The 19,850-nt window shown below is 43.1% G+C and overlaps 1 protein-coding gene across 1 annotated transcript; it reads left to right on the top strand.

The window, feature by feature from the left end:
- Nucleotides 1-622: 622 nt before the first annotated feature.
- On the top strand, nt 623-3,121 carry LOC123165056 (60S ribosomal protein L7a-2). Its single transcript, XM_044582682.1, has 7 exons — nt 623-791; nt 962-1,009; nt 1,099-1,300; nt 2,175-2,344; nt 2,440-2,568; nt 2,648-2,740; nt 2,818-3,121. The coding sequence occupies exons 1-7, from the start codon at nt 789-791 to the stop codon at nt 2,947-2,949; spliced, it is 777 nt and encodes a 258-aa protein (XP_044438617.1). The 5' UTR covers nt 623-788; the 3' UTR covers nt 2,950-3,121.
- The last annotated feature ends 16,729 nt before the right edge of the window (nt 3,122-19,850 follow it).

The raw sequence follows: 19,850 nt of genomic DNA, 5'->3' as shown, positions 1-19,850 counted from the left end.
TTACATGCCGGAATCCAAGGAAGACGAGAGCCTCGGCATCGAGGACTATGTCGTCCCCGAAGACCCTTTCGAACAAGAGCGCTCCCGGCGGCCTGAACTCGTAAAATCCGTCTGTCACAGTTGCGTTGTAGCTAGGATCAACCCTTATTCATACCCCTACTCCTTACCGTCAAAATAATCCCCACAACACCACACTTGTCGAGATAACAATGCTAGATTGAATGCCTCAAGATCCCGAAAGTCGAAGACTCCAAGGTTTTGGGGCGCGTCATCACATCCCAAGATAAGCTACCTTGTCTGCTACCCCATCAAAACTATCGTATGATTAATGTTACATTTTCATTGAGACCCCTGGGTATTTTGAAACATGCCATAGAATAAATCGGAATAGTTTGAGCTACTGATTTTACATTCCTTGCAGCAGAAAAACGAGAAATACAAATGCCAAGTAACCTTCTGCAAGACCAGGCCTGTTTAGATATGGAAAGTTACAATACGATTGGGCCACCTGCTAGTTATCACAGCCCAGCCCAAAACAAACGACCTCTCATCATCTTCTGCACAACAAGGCCTGTTTAGCCCAACTACGACCTCCAAAACCCTAATCCTCACGACGGACGGTCAGAGCAGCCCGAGCTCACCCCACCCCGCATCCAACGCTCCGTAAGCTTTCCCATCTTATCGAACTAGCCCTTATAAAGGCGCCGCCTGGCTTCCGAACCGCGTCTCCCCCGCCTCCGTCTGCCCCCTCGCCGTCGCCCCGCTGACCTCAACCAGCCGCCGGCGAAATGGTACGCTCCATGTCTTTCCTCACCCGTCTGGTCCATGCAAAATCTCGCTTCGTAATCGGAGCGGGGATGTTTCGTGATGCTTTCTTGGGGCATCCTCGGGCAACTTCACTCGTATCTTTGCCGCCGCGGTGCGAGCCACTGATTATCGTTTCTTGATCCGAATCTTGCAGGCCCCTAAGCGAGGCGGCAAGGCGCCGGTCCCGGCGAAGAAGAAAACGGTGCGCTTGCGCTCACTGAAACCTCTCTGCTTCCCTTCGATTCGTTCTGTTCTTAGTGCGGCTCGCTGATATGTTGGTTGCTGGCACAGGAGAAGGTGACCAACCCGCTGTTCGAGAAAAGGCCGAAGCAATTCGGCATCGGCGGCGCCCTCCCGCCCAAGAAGGACCTCCACCGCTTCGTTAAGTGGCCCAAGGTTGTGCGCATCCAGCGCCAGCGCCGCATCCTCAAGCAGCGCCTCAAGGTGCCCCCGGCACTCCACCAGTTCACCCGCACCCTCGACAAGAACCTTGGTATACATACAACCTAACTGTCTATGATGTGTTTTTCTGTTTTGTCCATGCTAAGCTCGTACTGAATAAGTACTAGGAACTAGGATAGCTACTAGACACAACCCTTTGTGCAACAGACTCAAATCTTAGATAACGTTCTCACCTGTGGGTCTATAGTTTTCTCTCATTTGTGTATGTTGTGCACATGGCAACCTACTTAAGTACTCTCACCTATTTAGTTACCAGCTGTATGTTGACTTATGTCATTGCTCATTGGTTTAGGCCTTGGTAGCATCTCCAAGCTTTTTTAGCGACATTTGAGGCGTGCAATGGTAGTGCTAGACTTACGACCCTGTCAAGTCAATACATCCAAACTGTTTGATGATTGTTTATATTCTTCGATGAATATTTTTTGCTTGCGTTTTGCACAAGTTGTGATGTCAATTGGCATCAGAATTATATGCACGGCCACCACCGGTGCTGTGATTCGGATTAAATGTTCAATCTAATTGAGTTTGGGTATAAAAGAAAATATATGTACATGTACTAGGCCTAATAATATTTATTGCAGTACTTGTTTATTTTGTTTGGGAGGGTCATACCCTGGTATCCCAGTATGTGTTGTCAAGGATTGAAGTAATCAAACAAAGACTGCTAAGATGTTTTTACCGATCCCAACTAGTTTCATAAAGCTTACAAGCTCCTCCGTTGAACTGTATTAAGGAGTAATGGAGGTGTATGTCAGTAAAACATTCTACAACTATTGTAAATCATCTTATGGCATTGTGGATAGTTCTGACTGATTAGGTTGTTTGTTGTAATGTTCTGTGAGGTGCATACCTTCAATTCCCTGCTATTCTCTGTTAACTGACCAACTTTCAAACTTTTATTTCAGCAACAAACTTGTTCAAGATGCTTCTTAAGTACCGGCCTGAAGACAAAGTTGCCAAGAAGGAGAGGCTTCTAAAGAGGGCCCAGGCTGAAGCTGAAGGGAAAACTGTTGAGGCCAAAAAGCCAATAGTTGTGAAGTATGGCCTTAACCATGTTACCTACCTAATCGAGCAGGCATGTTCTTCTGCTTTCCTTTATTATTTGCATAGGCAGCTGATAGACTTATCTTGCACTTTGTTGATAATTCAAGTTCGTATGCCTTCTTGCAGAGTAAAGCCCAGCTGGTTGTCATAGCTCATGATGTTGATCCGATTGAGCTGGTTGTGTGGCTCCCTGCTCTTTGCAGGAAAATGGAGGTCCCTTACTGCATTGTCAAGGGAAAATCTCGCCTTGGATCGGTATAGTTTCTGTTGCTACCTACTTGTGTGTGTTAATGTTATCTATTGAACACAAGGATCTAATGGATAATTTCTATAGATTGTTCACAAGAAGACTGCTTCTGTTCTGTGCCTGACCACAGTGAAGAATGAGGATAAGCTTGAGTTCAGCAAGATCCTTGAGGCTATTAAGGTGTGTGGGGCTATGATGTATTGGTTTCCATCTCTGCTGCTTATTTCTCGACTAACCGTTTATTGACTAATTCCCAGGCGAACTTCAACGACAAATTCGACGAGGTTAGGAAGAAGTGGGGTGGTGGTGTCATGGGCTCCAAGTCGCAAGCGAAGACCAAGGCCAGGGAAAGGCTTATCGCAAAGGAGGCTGCGCAGCGGATGAACTAAGTTTAGCATTGTTGAACCATATCTATTCCTCATCCTTGAGTAGTGTTCAAGCATACTGTGGCTGTTTGGCTCCAGTTTTGGAAGTCATTTTTGTTTGTCTGAGACATCTTGGAAAGAACAGTGTAAGAATGAAGTATTTCTGTTTAATGCCAGTTAGTATTTTTGTCGAACACGTCATCGAGGCTGCCAAACGTTAAGTGAAGTATTCTTCAGACAAGGGTGGCAAAACATTCAGAGTTCTTAAGCTAGGGTCCTGACAACTCCCAGACTGAGATCGAACTTGTCCTCAAGGTTGGAAATCAAGGAAAACCTTCCGGATAAAATCAAAGTCTTCCTAAGTTGCTGCTTCCCTTGGTGATCCATTGGACCAGCCACTGAACCACTAGAACACTGGTATCTCCTCGTACTCTAGGGATGCGTTTTCTAGTATGGCCTGAGGCCCCACTCTGATAGTCCCTTGATAAAGGTAGTGAAGGAGAGGGCACTGCTGTTTACAATATGATTTGAATCCAGGGTGGTCCTCAGTTTTTTTTAAACCAAACATATCAGGTGAATGTTTGTAAGTAGTAATTGCTCTCAGTTTGGCATAAAAGAAGAGTACATAGTACTCTAAACTAGTACATACCCTGAGAAGGTAAAGATGATTATGTTTCAATAATTCTGCAATAAGAAACTGGTTTCTATCAATCATCGCTCATGTATTGGATAGTGACAACAAGCAAATAGAAAACCCTAAATTGAAAAATGAGGAACGGTAAATTGGCAAGTTGCTGGAGATGGTACCACAAATCAGGCCGGGCCTAGTGCCACAATGTGCAGTGGCGGTTGCTGCTGGCTTGCAAGGGCGCCAGGCCGGCCGGGTGAATGATGAACTATTTTGTTTTTCAAATTCGATGAACTTTTTTCAAATTTGATTAACTTTTCTCAAATTCGTGAACTTCTTTTAAAATTCATGAACTTTTTTCAAAATTGGTGAATTTTTTTCAAAACCGATTAACTTTTTTCGAATTTGTGAACTCTTTTTCGAATTTATGATTTTTTTGAACTTATTAGCGATTTTTCTTTTGTAAAAATTAATAGTCAACAACCTGGTCAGTAGTGCATGGTCACGATCAACCGTCAACTAGCGACCCTTTTTTTCTTTTTGAGAAATGTCAACTAGAGACTAGGATCGAGCAACGAGCGAGGAGGAGCAACGATCGAGCGCTCGTGCTTTAACGGGCCGGCCCAATCAACGTTCTACGTGGGCGCCGGAACAAGAATCGGCGCTAAAGGCGCCAATTAGGACCTCCCGGTGCAGCGCGGCGTCTATTTATTGCATTAAACGATATGAGAAGTTCCCCTCGCTGAAGGATCCGCAGCTATTGTGCCAGCCCATTAGCGAAACAATAAAATGGAAAAATAAAATGGTTTGCGCGATGATTTGAACCTTGGTCACCTGCTTTAAAGGCTGCGCAGCTAACCGATTCACGATAGAGCTGTAAAGCTAAGTTACTTATGTCTAAACCAGTCGAGGTTTCCACTACTTCTTTTTCGTTTTTCAGTTTCTTTTCGTTCTCTTTTATTTCTTTTCTTTTTTCATCTCCTTTTTCCATTTCTTTGTTTCGGTTTCTTTTCCTTCTCCATTTTTTTTGGATTTTCATTTTTTGGGTTTTTCTTTGTTTCCTTTTGATGTTCATTATATATTCTTTTATACATGATCAACATTTTTTCAAATACTTGTTCAACACCTTTTAAATACTTGTTCAACATTTTTCAAACGCTTATTCAACATTTTTACATACATGATCAAAATCTTTTAAATACTTGTTGAACATTTTTCAAATACGTGTTCAACATTTTTTACATACATGATCAACATTTTTCAAATACTCGTTTCAACATTTTTTAGCACTCGTTCAATATTTTCAAATACTTGTTCACATTTTTAATAGGTATTCAACATTTTTCAAAAACTTGTTTAACATTTTTAAATACTCGTTCAACAATTCTTAACACCTATTCGACATTTGTCAAATACTTGTTCAACATTTTCAATACTTATTCAACATTTTCAATACTTATTCAACATTTTCAAATACCTATTCAACATTTTTAAAATACTTGTTCAACATTTTTAATAGCTATTCAACATTTTTCCAATACGTGTTCTACATTTCTAATGCTTATTCAACATTTTCTATGTTTGTTAACCGATATTATTTCAGGAAAAGCGTGGGAAACCCGAGTAAAATGAAAAAACACACAAAAAAAACATGTTGTATCAGACGAGTAAAACTGAAGGAAAAGAAAAATAAAATAGAAATAGGGAAAATAAGTAACATGGTAAAACATGCTTCTTTTTCTACTAGTAGGCCGCGCTCTCAATGGTAAACAACAAGTTGTGCCTCGCAGTGGCTAGTTGCGTTGTGAATCAAGTTTGCTAGCTTAGACATGTTGCTGGTCCTTTTTTCTTCTCTGACTATATGGTATATAACCGGTCCAAAATCCCAGGGTGGGCCGCGGCTCACCCTGTCCACCCTGTAGCTCCGCCCTTGGAGGGAAGCCGTAGCTTATAACGCGACAGCTATTTATCGCATTAAGCGATCGAAGTGGCACCGCTCGCTGAAGCTTCCCCCCACCTCGCGTTATACTGGGCATGCCCGTTAAGTGCGCGCGCAGTGTTTAAAATAGAAAGGAGGAAATGGGGTTTCATGGGTTTCGATCCCTGGTCGCCAGGACGTAGCACGGCGCTCGAAGGGTACACACATGATCGTGTTAAACAAGATGGGCGCGTTGTACTTGAGGTACAAAATAGCTGGGCGTGCCCTATTTTTCGTTTCTTTCTCCATTTTCTTCTACATTATTAGGTTTTTATTCCTTTTTCCGATTTTTTTTCTTTTTCTTTTTTCTTCTTCATTTGTTTTCATTGCTTTTTGTATTCGTTTCTTCGGTTTTAATTTTTTTCTTCTCCGTCTTTTTCCCATTCTTCTCATTTTTTATTTTTCCTTTGTTTTTCTCCATTTTTTGTTCGGGTTTGGGGGGGGGGGGTTCTTTTTTCTTCTCCATCTTTTCTTTTTTGTTTTGTGTTTTCTTATGTTGGTTTTCGTTTCACTCTACATTTTTTACATGTCAAAAACATTTTTTGTATACACGTTCAACATTGTCCGAACGCTAATTCTACATTTTTTAAATACATGTTCAATATTTTTGTAGTTATTCAGCATTTTTATAAAGGGACAATTCCATTTCTCCCCCTAACTTGAGCCACCACCTAGCATTTGCCCCTAATTTTCAGGTATGCTAAAAAATATCCCTCTTCCGTCAATTCACCTTATAGAAATGCCCTTGCCGTCCGGTCAAAGGGCTTTGACCGTCTGGTGAATAGTAACATGGTGAACAGTAAATTCGAAAAAATAGCAAAAAAAATCAAAAAAATCTGAAATTTTGTGGGATCGAAGATACTCAAGGGCGCAAGGTGCGTGCCAATTTTTGCGCTATTTGGACATTCCAGGAACTCGTGGCAAAGGAAAAATATAAATTTATACGATGTGAACAATAAATTCAAAAAAGTAGCAATTTAAAAAAAATATGAACTTTTTTTGGCATCAAAGAGGCTTGGGTGCGTAAGGTGCTTGCAAATTTTTGTGATAAAATGACATGCGAGGTGCTCTAGCAAAAAAAATAGTGCATTTTTTTCAAAAAAAATCCTGCGCCAATTTTTTTCTCCACGAGCTCCTACAATGTCGAAACACAAAAAAAATTAGCACACACCTTGCGCACCCCAGCCTCTTTGATGCCAAAAAAATTCATATTTTTTTTGAATTTTCTTGCTATTTTTTTTGAATTTACTGTTCACAGCGTACATTTTAAAGTTTTTCCTTTGACACGAGCTGCTGGAATGTCCAAACTACGCGAAAATTTGCACGCACCTTGATCCCTTGAGTATCTTCGATCCCACAAATTTTCTGATTTTTTTTTTGCTTTTTTTTGAATTTACTGTTCACTAGACGGTCAAACCCCTTTGACCGGACAGTAACGGCACAGAAGGGCATTTCTGTAAGGTGACTTGACGGAAGAGGGGTATTTTTTAGCATACCTGAAAATTAGGGGAAATGCCAGGTGGTGACTCAAGTTAGGGGGAGAAATGGAATTGTCCCTTTTATAAAACACTTGATCAACATTTTAAATACATTTTCAAATACCTGTTCAACATTTTTCATATACTCGTTCAACATTTTTAATACCTATTTCAACATTTTTTTCCAAATACCTGTTCAATATTTTTAATACTTATTCGAGACTTTTTAAACACTTGTTCAACATTTTTCAAACTTTTGTTCAATATATTTTATATACTCGTTCAACATTTTTTAATACTTGTTAACATTTTTTATACTTATTCAATAATTTAAAATACTTGTTCAACATTTTTCATATACTCGTTCAACATTTTAAATACCTATTTCAACATTATTTTCAAATACTTGTTCAGCATTTTTAATACTTATTCATGACTTTTAAACACTTGTTCAACATTTTTCAAATTCTTGTTCAACATTTCAAATAGATTTCAACATATTTCATATACTCGTTCAACATGTTTTAATACCTATTCAACATTTGTCAAATACTTGTTCGACATTTTAAATACTTATTCAATATTTTTCAAGTACCTGTTCAACATTTTTGAAATATTTGTTCACCATTTTTTAATACTTATTCAAAAATTTCAAACAAGTGTTCAACATTTTTAATACTTACTCAAAAAAAGTTCAAATATTTGTTCAACATTTTTTAGTACTTATTCAACAATTTTTCAAATACTTGTTCAACATTTTTCAAATGTGTTTTCGAAGAGTGTTTTTTGTAACATACACACACACACACACACACACGTATATATATATATATATATATATATATATATATATATATATATATAATTTTGACAGTATAAATAAAAGTACAAATTTCTTGCATGGATGAAAAAAATAGTTCATGAAGTGAATATTCTACAGCCAACATAGTTCATGTTCTCTGGATCTATTGCTAGAGCACGTTCCAAGCACTAGCTGCGATGGCTGGCAGCAGCAACTCTTAGCGAAGTGGCCAGGTTTCAAATCCTGAAACAGGATTTTGAATTTATCGGTTTTTATGCATTTACGATGTATAAAACATCACGGGCCGGACCATCTTGGGCACCTCACCGACGCAAGGCTTCGCCGGCGATCGCGTAACGCGACAAATAGGAGCGCCCGGCTTATAAGCGGGAGCAATTAACGAAGGAGTACTCCTTCGGGAGCCCCCACAAGGTCAGCCGCCGCCACTTGTCGCGCTCTGAGTGCTCCCATCGATTTTTTCCGCACGTGTTTTTGGCTTTTTAGATGTTTTATTTTTTTGGCTTTTCGTTTTTTCACCGGTCTTACTTAGGTTTTGGACAAAAAAAATTCAAAACAACTTTTTTGCATAAAAAAATGCATTTTTCTTGCTTCCGCGAGAGGCACGTATTTACTTCCGCGACTTGCCTCTCGGAAACAACAAAAAACATGTTTGTTTGTTTTTTTTCGCGAGAGGCACAACATGCCTCTCGAAAAAGAAAAAGAAAAACACATTTTTTTCTTCCATGAGAGGCACGTCCGTGCCTCTCGAAAACGGAAAAAATACGTTTATTTTTTTTCATCCGCGAGAGGCACGCTAGTGCCTCTGGGAAATGGAAAAAACGCGTTTCCTTTTTTTCTTCTTTCGCGAGAGGCACGGATTTGCTTCCGCGAGAGGCACAGTCGTGCTTCTCGGAAACAAAAAAAACACGTGTTTTTCCTTCCGCGAGAGGCATGGACGTGCCTCTCGGAAACAAAAAAAAAACACGTTAATTTTTTTCTTTCGCGAGAGGCACGGTCGTGCCTCTCGGAAATGAATAAAAGAACACAATTTTTTTCTTCCCTGAGAGGCACATATTTGCTTCCGCGAGAGGCACATATTTGTTTTCACGAGAGGCACGGTCGTGCCTCTCGGAAACGGAAAAAATGCGTTTTCTTTCTTTTTCCTTCCATGAAGGCACAAGTTTACTTCTCGTGGAGGCACGGATTTGCTTCCGTGAGAGACACAGTCGTGCCTTTTTTGGGAAAGTAAAAAAAAAGTGCTCCCGGTTTGGTTTTTTCGTTCGTTTTTTTGTTAAAAAACAGATCGTCAAAACATATCAACACTGTATCTAGTTTTGAAGATCTCGACGCGAGAAATCTAACGATGAAAACAGTTCGAGATTTAGACGTTTTGAATAAATAGATCTATGAAAAAAAGGAAAAACTCCTTCACTTGTCGCAACCTGAAGAGGCGGAACTAACCTTTGTAAAGAGCGGTCCTTAATTAGTGATTTCGCTTATAAGCAGCAAGGCAAATCCTTTCTCATGGATGATAGGGCGATAGAACTTTGTGTGTAGCTTCTCCAAACTGAGAGAGAGAGAGAGATGTGTCTATATGGTTGTATTTTCAAATATACCATGTCTCCAATTACAAATTGTCTCTCTTTTCTTTTCTTGTTTGCAATGTACTTTATTCTTTCTTGAGATTTGATTAAGTTTTATTGACTTGCTGAGAAATGGTTGCTCTGTCTACTCTAGTTTCTTCAGTTTGCTTCCCAGAGTCATATGGTAAATTGAGTTCTCCAATGAGAGGTGGGGGGAAATTATACAATGCCTGGAAGTGTCATCTTGAGTGATGCACGAAAACTTGCGTTGTACCACCACTCTGCTACACATAATCACGAGTGCCACTTGGTGAGCTGAGAGGAGCATACTTCCATCGCATGCCTCGTACAGGTTGCTTCACAATTTGGTATGGCCAGGGCCGTCTGGTAGGAGCTTGCTTTGCTCGCCGATATCATCCAGAGGTGGCAAGGAGGAGGGAGGAGGAGGAAGTGGTCAGGACTGATGTCGACTAGTGTCTCCACCCATGTGCCCCCCCCCCCCCCCCCCCCCTAAGGATGACACATACGTTAACTAATTGCTAATGAACGATATGGCTATATGCCCCCTACGTCATAATTAGACAAGAATGGAATAAATCTAAGAAAATAATTATTTTTGCTGCAGTGTGGCCTCCGTGCTTGATCTTTTTTTTGTTACATCAGCAATTAAACTACAGAAAGGATTATGAATTCATATCACGCTTCCTGCAACAAAAATAAATAAATTATGTCACGCTTCTCTAGATGCCATAAAATCGCACGCTGGCTTTGAAGCGACGAAAAAAAAAACCGAATGCATATGTTGGCAGCACGCGATAATGTTCCCCTTGGTTCATTCCATCTTTGGTTCTTTCAATCGTTGTCTCGTGGCAAGGACGCGCAAGTGGCACCAACGGAGCAAAACCAGCCTGCGTGCCTGCCGTATCTCATAATTGGCCACAATCTTGGCCCATTCCTTCTTTCCGTGTGAATGATATCCCCATTCCGTGGAGTTTTGCTAAATACGAGGGAATTGTGTGCGTACGTTCGAGTGTTGTGTGGGTTTGTTAGCGTATGTTTTTTTAGAGAGAGAAGTTTGTCAGCATATGTATGACAACGTGTGTGTGCGTGTGTGTGTTTTTTGAGTAAAATTAGCATCCGCAGGCCTCCCAAATCTCTTGTGGAGCATACCGTGGGCCACGCTTCGGCCACCCAACGTGACGTGACCTTTTTCAGCGCAAGGACGCGCATGGTCTGGCCCATGTTGGCCCAAAAATGTGAGGCTCGCAAACGCTATGGATAACGGCTTTCCCAACAAGCACGGAGGATCAAATGGGAATGATGATGCAGATCTAACAGCTTTGGGCAGGAGCGAGGAAAGTATCTTGAGCTGAACACTCTTTTTCTAGAGCCAACGGCTTTTCAGCAAAAATGTGAGGCTCGTAGATAGTGTCGACCACGCCGCTTTCCCGACAACTACGTACGGGGTGATCAAACGACAATAATGCGCACACGGTGGTAACCTTTGCGATAAATTCTCGTTTTCACGAAGCCTCTTGACAGACGAAGAAAAAAAATGCTATTAATATTTACCGCGTGAGAGTGAAGGGCGCGTCCTGTAAAAACTGTTGGAGTGCCCGTCAAAAAAAAAAACTATTGGAGTGAGGTTCTGCTCTGAGCATCCGCACACGCGAGAAATTCACCGAGAAGATGCCAAAGCAGGAAGGAAAAGCGACGCCCCAACTTGCGAACTGTGGTCACTTTCCTCCGGACACGGCTGAGTCACGGCCTGCTCATAGGCTCCGAGCAGCTCACGTGCCGCCTACATGCGAGCGAGGGACCAACGCATATTCACGTTGGGCGCCGAGACGCCCCGCTAAATCGAGATTGTTTTTCTGCGGAGGAGAAGAGAGGGTCTCTGAGCCAGGACGAAAGAGGCTGGAGATTAACGTTGTTTTCCCTGGCTCACTCCTTGAGCAGTGCGTCGGCCCTGTCTTTGCCCCAGCCTGCCCTGCTTTCCTCTTCGGGAACCGTTCTTTGTTTCTAGTTGTTCGCTCCATCGAGATCGTTTCCTTTTCCTTTTCCTTCTTGCTCTCGCAACAGTCTCACTTGATTTATTCGCAAAAAAAAAGTCTCACTTGATTGATGGCGTGATGAAATCCTGGCCAGATTCAGAGACACGGCGCGATCGATGATATACGTACGTTAGCATCAGAGAGGTGTCTGGCCCCTGCGCCTGCGCATGTTAACTAAACTTGGGCGATAGCGCTGGCTGCTGCATGCAACTGGTCAGCGTGTACATTTGAAGGACACGGTCTTTTTTTACAGGAGCCCAATGACTGTATGTGTGTGTATGTATGGACGCAAGACGTATAAAGCTACTCCAGTAGTGTTCATAGTACGAAAGCTCATGCAAACAGTTTTTAGTACAACCGATCCTCTCATTCTTCAATTGCAGAGAATTACCACGCTAATTCCTTCTTTGCGAGAAGCTAATTCATATACCTAAACAGTTGATCTTCACTAACTTCAATTCACTTAACATGCCAGCATGCCAGCTCACCTTGCCATCATGCATGAATTAAATAATTGATCTTCACCAACTTCAATTGTCTCAACATGCAACTATGCCATCATGCATGTAAAAAACCTACATAAACATGCAACATATATGGGTGACACACGGAATTTGTCAGGTTAAAGCCCCTCACGGCAGAGATAACAACCCTACGGTCTGTATTCCAAGGAGTTTGTTTCTTTATGTATAGATGCTAGATTACAGAAGTTACAAACCCTTGCCTAGGTGGAGAGTTGCTTATGTAGAGTGTGCTACCTCTCCTCTCCTACATTACAAGGGGTGTTGTTTCAGCAACTACTCTCGTCCACTACAAGAAGTAACAAGCGCTTTAATTCTCTGACAAAACGCCTTCACCATAGTGGCGTCGCTCCAGTTGCTTCTTCTAACTATTCCACTCCTTTCATCCGAGTGACCGTTCGATACTCGTCCGAGCGAGGTGGTGTCGTAAAGTTGTCCGGCTATGGCCATGGAATATCTATAAGCCTCCATGTAGTTTAGGTCATCATAGGCCTGTCCCGTGGGTATCCCCATCACCCGCTGCATCCTCGGTGTCTGTTTTTGAATGTGTATAACCATTAGTAAAATCCCTCTTCACCAAATGATACTGCAATTCATCTTTCCATTTGACAATTTTCTTGTTGTCACATCTACGAGATGGACAACACATCTTTCATGTGCCATTCCGTTGGAGAACGTAGCATGCAATTTAAAAAAATATCCTACACTCGCGCAAGATCTATCTAGGAGATGCATAGCAACGAGAGGGAGAGAGTGTGTCCACATACCCTCGTAGACCGAAAGCGGAAGCGTTTGACAACGCGGCTGATGTAGTCGAACTTCTTCTTGTTCCGACCGATCAAGCACCGAACGTACGACACCTCCGAGTTCTGCACACGTTCAACTCGATGAGGTTCCTCGAACTCTTGATCCAGCAAAGTGTCGAGGGAGATTTTCATCAGCACGATGGCATGGTGACGGTGATGGTGAAGTGATCCGTGCAGGGCTTCGCCTAAGCACTACGACAATATGACCGGAGGCGTAAACTGTGAAGGGGGCGCCGCACACGGCTAGGAATCAATGTTGTGTGTTCTGGCGGTGCCTCCCCCTCATATATATAGGTTGGATGGGAGGAGAGGCAGCCAAGGGGGCGCCCCAAGTAGGAGGAATCCTACTTGGGCGCCTCCCAATTCGGCCTCCCCCTTCCATATTCATCCGGAGGGGGAAGGAAGGAGGAGGGAGGAGAGAAGGAAGGGGAAGGCCGAACCCTCCCCTTCCTTTACCTCTTCTCCTCCTTCCTCCCCCCTTATTTTGGCCTACATGGGGCGCACCAGCACCCTAGGGGCTGGTCTGTCCCCTTCTTGGCCCATTAGGCCCATGTAGTTGCCGGGGGGATGCCCGGAACCCCTTCCGGTGACCCGATACGTACCTGGTACCCTCGGAACACTTCCGATGTCCGAATACTATCGTCCTATATATGAATCTTTACCTCTCGACCATTTCGAGACTCCTTGTCATGTCTGTGATCTCATCCGGGACTCCGAACAACATTCGGTCACCAAATCACATAACTCATATAATACAAAATCGTCATCGAACATTAAGCGTGCGGACCCTACGGGTTCGAGAACTATGTAGACATGACCGAGACACCTCTCCGGTCAATAACCAACAGCGGAACCTGGATGCTCATATTGGTTCCTACATATTCTACGAAGATCTTTATCGGTCGTACCGCAATGACAACATACGTTATTCCCTTTGTCATCGGTATGTTACTTGCCCGAGATTCGATCGTCGGCATCTTCATACCTAGTTCAATCTCGTTACCGGCAAGTCTCTTTACTCGTTTCGTAATATATCATCCCGCAACTAACTCATTAGTCACATTGCTTGCAAGGCTTACTATGATGTGCATTACCGAGAGGGCCCAGAGATACCTCTCCGATACTCGGAGTGACAAATCCTAATCTCGATCTATGTCAACCCAACAAACACCTTCGGAGATACCTGTAGAGCATCTTTATAATCACCCAGTTATATTGTGACGTTTGATAGCATACAAGGTATTCCTCCGGTATCCGGGAGTTGCATAATCTCATAGTCAAAGGAATATGTATATGACATGAAGAAAGCTATAGCAATAAAACTGAACGATCAACATGCTAAGCTAACGGATGGGTCATGTCCATCACATCATTCTCCTAATGATGTGGTCCCGTTCATCAAATGACAACACATGTCTATGGTTAGGAAACTTAACCATCTTTGATTAACGAGCTAGTCTAGTAGAGGCTTACTAGGGACACGGTGTTTTGTCTATGTATTCACACATGTCTCAAGTTTCCGTTTAATACAATTTTAGCATGAATAATAAACATTTATCATGATATAAGAAAATATAAAATAACAACTTTATTATTGCCTCTAGGGCATATTTCCTTCACATTCACCTCCATGTGTTGGAGGGCGATTGAAGAAACCCTTCCAACTTTTCGATGAGATCATCAGTCACATTATTGTCATCCATCCATCTTTGATCCATCTACATCAAATATATAATTACCGATTTCATAAGTACAACGATAGTTACATGGACAAAAATAACAACGGCGACCTAACTAACATTAGATACGCATGCAATTTGTGTTTCCAAGATAATGTGTTGATCAAAGTACAAGCTTTTCGACCAAGAGGCTTCGGAGAGGCCTTTCGGACTAAGAGTGCACCAAACTGACAAGCCTCAACAATCTAGACTAGCAGCTCACCTCCTCAGCAGCTGGCCAAAATGGCGCACGAAAGAATACACGTTGTTTCAGTAATAGTCACATATACAGGCAAACGGGAAAGACATTGTCAGAGATAACACTTGATAATCTAACATTTTGACGGGGAAGTTATCACGGACCGACTTCCAAATTAACTGTCATTGATAGAACGCATAGCACTTACCGGTCAGAGTGAGAAATCCGTGAGTGATGATTTGCGGTCACTGATGACATACCCTGACGAGGTATCAATGAAAATGGCCCCGCTTGTTCATCTTCGCAGATTCATGATTTGCACAACATTTGATCCGCTCTTATTTTAACATGAATGGGCACACATATATCTCCATTTTCAAGGACTTATCCGTGTCCTTGGCAGAGAAATGCCGTAGTGGAATAGGCATGGAAAAGTTGTGCTATCACGTGACATACACATGGGTTTGCGACTCAAAACACCTAATATCAGTGCATCTACAACGCCGACTTTCAGACCGTCCGCATATGTTTATACCGCATGATCCAGACATGTTGTGTTGTGTTATTCAATGCAGTCTTGTATCGGTCCACCGAGCAATACAGACGCACTTTTTCCTGTAAAACCGAGACAAAGTTGGCGGACTTTGCCGGAGTCCGGACAGCAGCCACGTAGGACTGCGACACCCTCGGCCCACTAAATTCCCCCTCCCAGCCATATTTTCTTTCAATCCGCCCCTTCTCCCCCTTACTTTGCATCCGTACCCTCCTCCTCCGATGTTACTATTGTACCTCTCTGGCTGGCACACCGTCATTGCTAGACCTCCGCAACCAGCACCAATGCGCCTGCTCGCCTTTTACGACGGCGTCGTCCATCCAGGTCCCGTCCGTAGGCAGGTACACTCCGTCCCCCTGTCGAGGTCGTCCATGGCGGTCACCGCGCCCGGTATGTCCTCGGTCAAATGCCACTGAGCTTTTCTTCGAACTTCATGTTGTTTTTTAGAGTACGAAGGATGGCGGGATACTTGACCATGGAGGATGAGTTGTTGTGCATTGCGTAGTTGGCCGTATCCGCAGGCAGGAGCAAGGGGGGGGGGGGGGTTCTGGCAGCGCGTGCATGATTCGTTTCACACGCGAAAGAATATTGATGCACATCATCCATGATCGTATTGTGAGGCCGTTATCGTATCGATGGTCCGCCATTCAGACCAGCGCCACCAAGTTTAGTGGCGCGGTTGATAAGCTGGAAGCAAGGCGGCCATTGCACGCGGCAGCCAAAGAGATTGTAAGTTTTGCTTCTTCTTTGATTTATTCATTCATTCAATGTTGCTCTACACATTGTGTAGTCCGTACGCCATGCCATGATGTATCACGGGATAGAGGGATATCCATTTAGTTACATACACTGTAGGATGAAGCTGAAGGAGCAATATGTGTGGGACGACATGATCTGTTCATGAAGAACTTGTTGAACATCCGAATAATCTCGTTGAATTTGAACTATTGTTGTGCTAGACTTATTTGCATGCTATCTATGATGATTTGTGATATTTTCTATCCAAACCTTGATGAAATTCCCTGTGTTTGCATGAATTTCGTCCAGTTAGTAGAAACCCGACGTGAAATGTATGCCAGAAACGTTGGATGGCCGTCTCCTACATCCGTGTCCGCGGACTGGTCCCCTGTCCACGGACAGATACCAGAGCAAATTTGCGGGCCTACGTAACGTTGACCCTCAAACCGCTCACATACGTTCGGACCTTGCCGAAGGAAATATGCCCTAGAGGCAATAATAAATTTGTTATTTATATTTCCTTATATCATGATAAATGTTTATTATTCATGCTAGAATTGTATTAACCGGAAACTTGATACATGTCTGGATACATAGACAAAACACAGTGTCCCTAGTAAGCCTCTACTAGACTAGCTCGTTAATCAAAGATGGTTAAGTTTCCTAACCATAGACATGTGTTGTCATTTGATAAACGGGATCACATCATTAGGAGAATGATGTGATGGACAAGACCCATCTGTTAGCTTAGCATGTTGATCGTTAAGTTTATTGCTATTGCTTTCTTCATGACTTATACATATTCCTTTGACTATGAGATTATGCAACTCCCGGATATCGGAGGAATACCTTGTGTGCTATGAAACGTCACAACGTAACTGGGTGATTATAAAGATGCTCTACAGGTATCTCCGAAGGTGTTTGTTGGGTTGGCATAGATCGAGTTTAGGATTTGTCATCCGAGTATCGAAGTGGTATCTCCGGGCCCTCTCGGGAATGCACATCATGATAAGCCTTGCAAGCAATGTGACTAATGAGTTAGTTGCGGGATGATGCATTACGAAACGAGTAAAGAGACTTGCCGGTAACAAGATTGAACTAGGTATGAAGATACCGACGATCGAATCTCGGGCAAGTAACATACCGATGACAAAGGGAATAACGTATGTTGTTATTGCGGTTTGACCGATAAAGATCTTCGTAGAATATGTAGGAACCAATATGAGCATCCAGGTTCCGTTGTTGGTTATTGATAGGAGATGTGTCTCAGTCATGTCTACATAGTTATCGATCCCGTAGGGTCCGCACGCTTAACGTTCGATGATGATTTGTATTATGAGTTATGTGTTTTGGTGACCGAAGATTGTTCGGAGTCCCAGATGAGATCACAGACATGACGAGGAGTCTCGAAATGGTCGAGAGGTAAAGATTCATATATAGGACGATAGTATTCGGACACCGGAAGAGTTCTGGGGGTACCGGGTATGTATCGGGTCACCGAAAGGGGTTCCGGGCAAACCCCGGCAAGCTATATGGGCCTAATGGGCCAAGAGTTGGACAGACCAGCCCCAAAAGGGGCTGGTGCGCCCCCTATAGGCCGAATAGGAGGAGAAGGAAAGGAAGGGAAGGGAGAAGGATAGGGGAGGATTCGGCCTCCCCCTTTCCTTCCCCTCCCCCCTCTCTTTCCTTCCCCCTCCGATGGATATGGAAGGGGGGAGGCCGACTTGGAAGAGGCGCCCAAGTAGGATTACTCCTACTTGGGGCGCCCCTTGCAGCCCTCTCCCTCTCCCACCTATATATATGTGGGGAGGGCACCGCTAGAACACACAACATTGATTCCTAGCCGTGTGCAGCACCCCCCTCCACAGTTTACGCCTCCGGTCATATTCTCGTAGTGCTTAGGCGAAGCCCTGCGTGGATCACTTCACCATCACCATCACCATGCCGTCGTGCTGACGGAACTCTCCCTCAACACTTTGCTGGATCAAGAGTTCGAGGGACGTCATCGAGCTGAACATGTGCAGAACTCGGAGGTGTCGTACGTTCGGTGCTTGATCGGTCGGAACGAGAAGAAGTTCGACTACATCAACCGTGTTGTCAAACGCTTCCACCTTCGGTCTACGAGGGTACGTGGACACACTCTCCCCCTCTCGTTGCTATGCATCTCCTAGAAAGATCTTGTGTGAGCGTGGGAAATTTTTGAAATTCCATGCTACGTTTCCCAACAGTGGCATCCGAGCCAGGTCTGTGCGTAGATGATATGCACGAGTAGAACACAAAGAGTTGTGGGCGGTGATCGTCATACTGCTTACCACCAATGTCTTATTTTGGTTCGGCGGTATTGTTAGATGAAGCGGCCCGGACCAACCTTACATGACCACATTCATGAGACCGGTTCCACCGACAGACATGCAACTAGTTTTGCATAAAGGTGGCTGGCGGGTGTCTGTTTCTCCAAATTTAGTTGAATCGAATTTGACTGCGGCCGGCCCTTGTTGAAGGTTAAAACAGCAAACTTGATAAATCACCGTTGTGGTTTTGATGCGTAGGTAAGAACGGTTCTTGCTAGAAGCCCGTAGCAGCCACGTAAAACTTGCAACAAGAAAGTAGATGACGTCTAACTTGTTTTTGCAGGGCATGTTGTGATGTGATATGGTCAAGACATGATGTGATATATGTTATTGTATGAGATGATCATGTTTTGTAAAAGTTATCGGCAACTGGCAGGAGCCTTATGTTTGTCGCTTTATTGTATGAAATGCAAGCGCCATGTAATTGCTTTACTTCATTACTATGCGTTAGCGATAGTTGTAGAAGCAATAGTTGGCGAGATGATAACGACGCTACGATGGAGATCAAGGACGAGCATGAATTAAGCTTGGGAATGCTGATACGTCTCCAACGTATCTATAATTTTTGATTGTTCCATGCTATTATATTATCAATCTTGGATATTTTATAATCGTTTTATAGTTATTTCATATCATTTTTTGGTACTAACCTATTGACATAGTGCCAAGTGCCAGTTGCTATTTCTGCATGTTTTTTACATCGTAGGAAATCAATACCAAACGGAGTCCAAACGCAGCGAAACTTTTTGGAGATTCTTTTGGACCAGAAGACATCTAGTGGGCCGAAGAAGCACCTGGGGGCTGCTCCGAGGGGAGCATAACCAACCAGGCGCGCCCTGGTGGGTTGTGCCCACCTCGGGTGCCCTCCTGGACCGCCTCTTTACTATATAAATACCCCAATATTCCAGAAACCCTAGGGGAGTCGATGAAAATCAATACAATGGTCTCTTGGAGATCCATATGATGTAACTCTTTTTGCGGCGTGTTTGTTGGGATCGTATGAACTTTGAGTTTATGATCAGATCTATCTTTTTATTTCCATGAAAGTTATTTGAGTTTCTTTGATCGCTTATAGCCTCGTATTTCTTCTCCGATATTTGGGTTTTGTTTGGCCAAGTTGATCTATTTATCTTGCAATGGGAAGATGTGCTTTGTAGTGGGTTCGATCTTACGGTGCTTGATTCCAGTGACAGAAGGGGAACCGACACGTATGTATCGTTGCTACTAAGGATAAAATGATGGGGTCTATTTCTACATAAATAGATCTTGTCTACATCATGTCATCATTCTTATTGTATTACTCCATTTCTCCATGAACTTAATACACTAGATGCATGCTGGATAGCGGTCGATGTGTGGAGTAATATTAGTAGATGCAGACAGGAGTCGGTCTACTAATCTTGGACATGATGCCTATATAATTATCATTGCCTGGATATTGTCATGATTATTTGAAGTTCTATCAATTGCCCAACAGTAATTTGTTTACCCACCGTTTGCTATTTTTCTCGAGAGA

Source organism: Triticum aestivum, chromosome 7D, assembly GCF_018294505.1.
Source record: "Triticum aestivum cultivar Chinese Spring chromosome 7D, IWGSC CS RefSeq v2.1, whole genome shotgun sequence".
Taxonomy (NCBI): domain Eukaryota; kingdom Viridiplantae; phylum Streptophyta; class Magnoliopsida; order Poales; family Poaceae; genus Triticum; species Triticum aestivum.
This window is presented reverse-complemented; position numbering and strand designations above follow the sequence as displayed.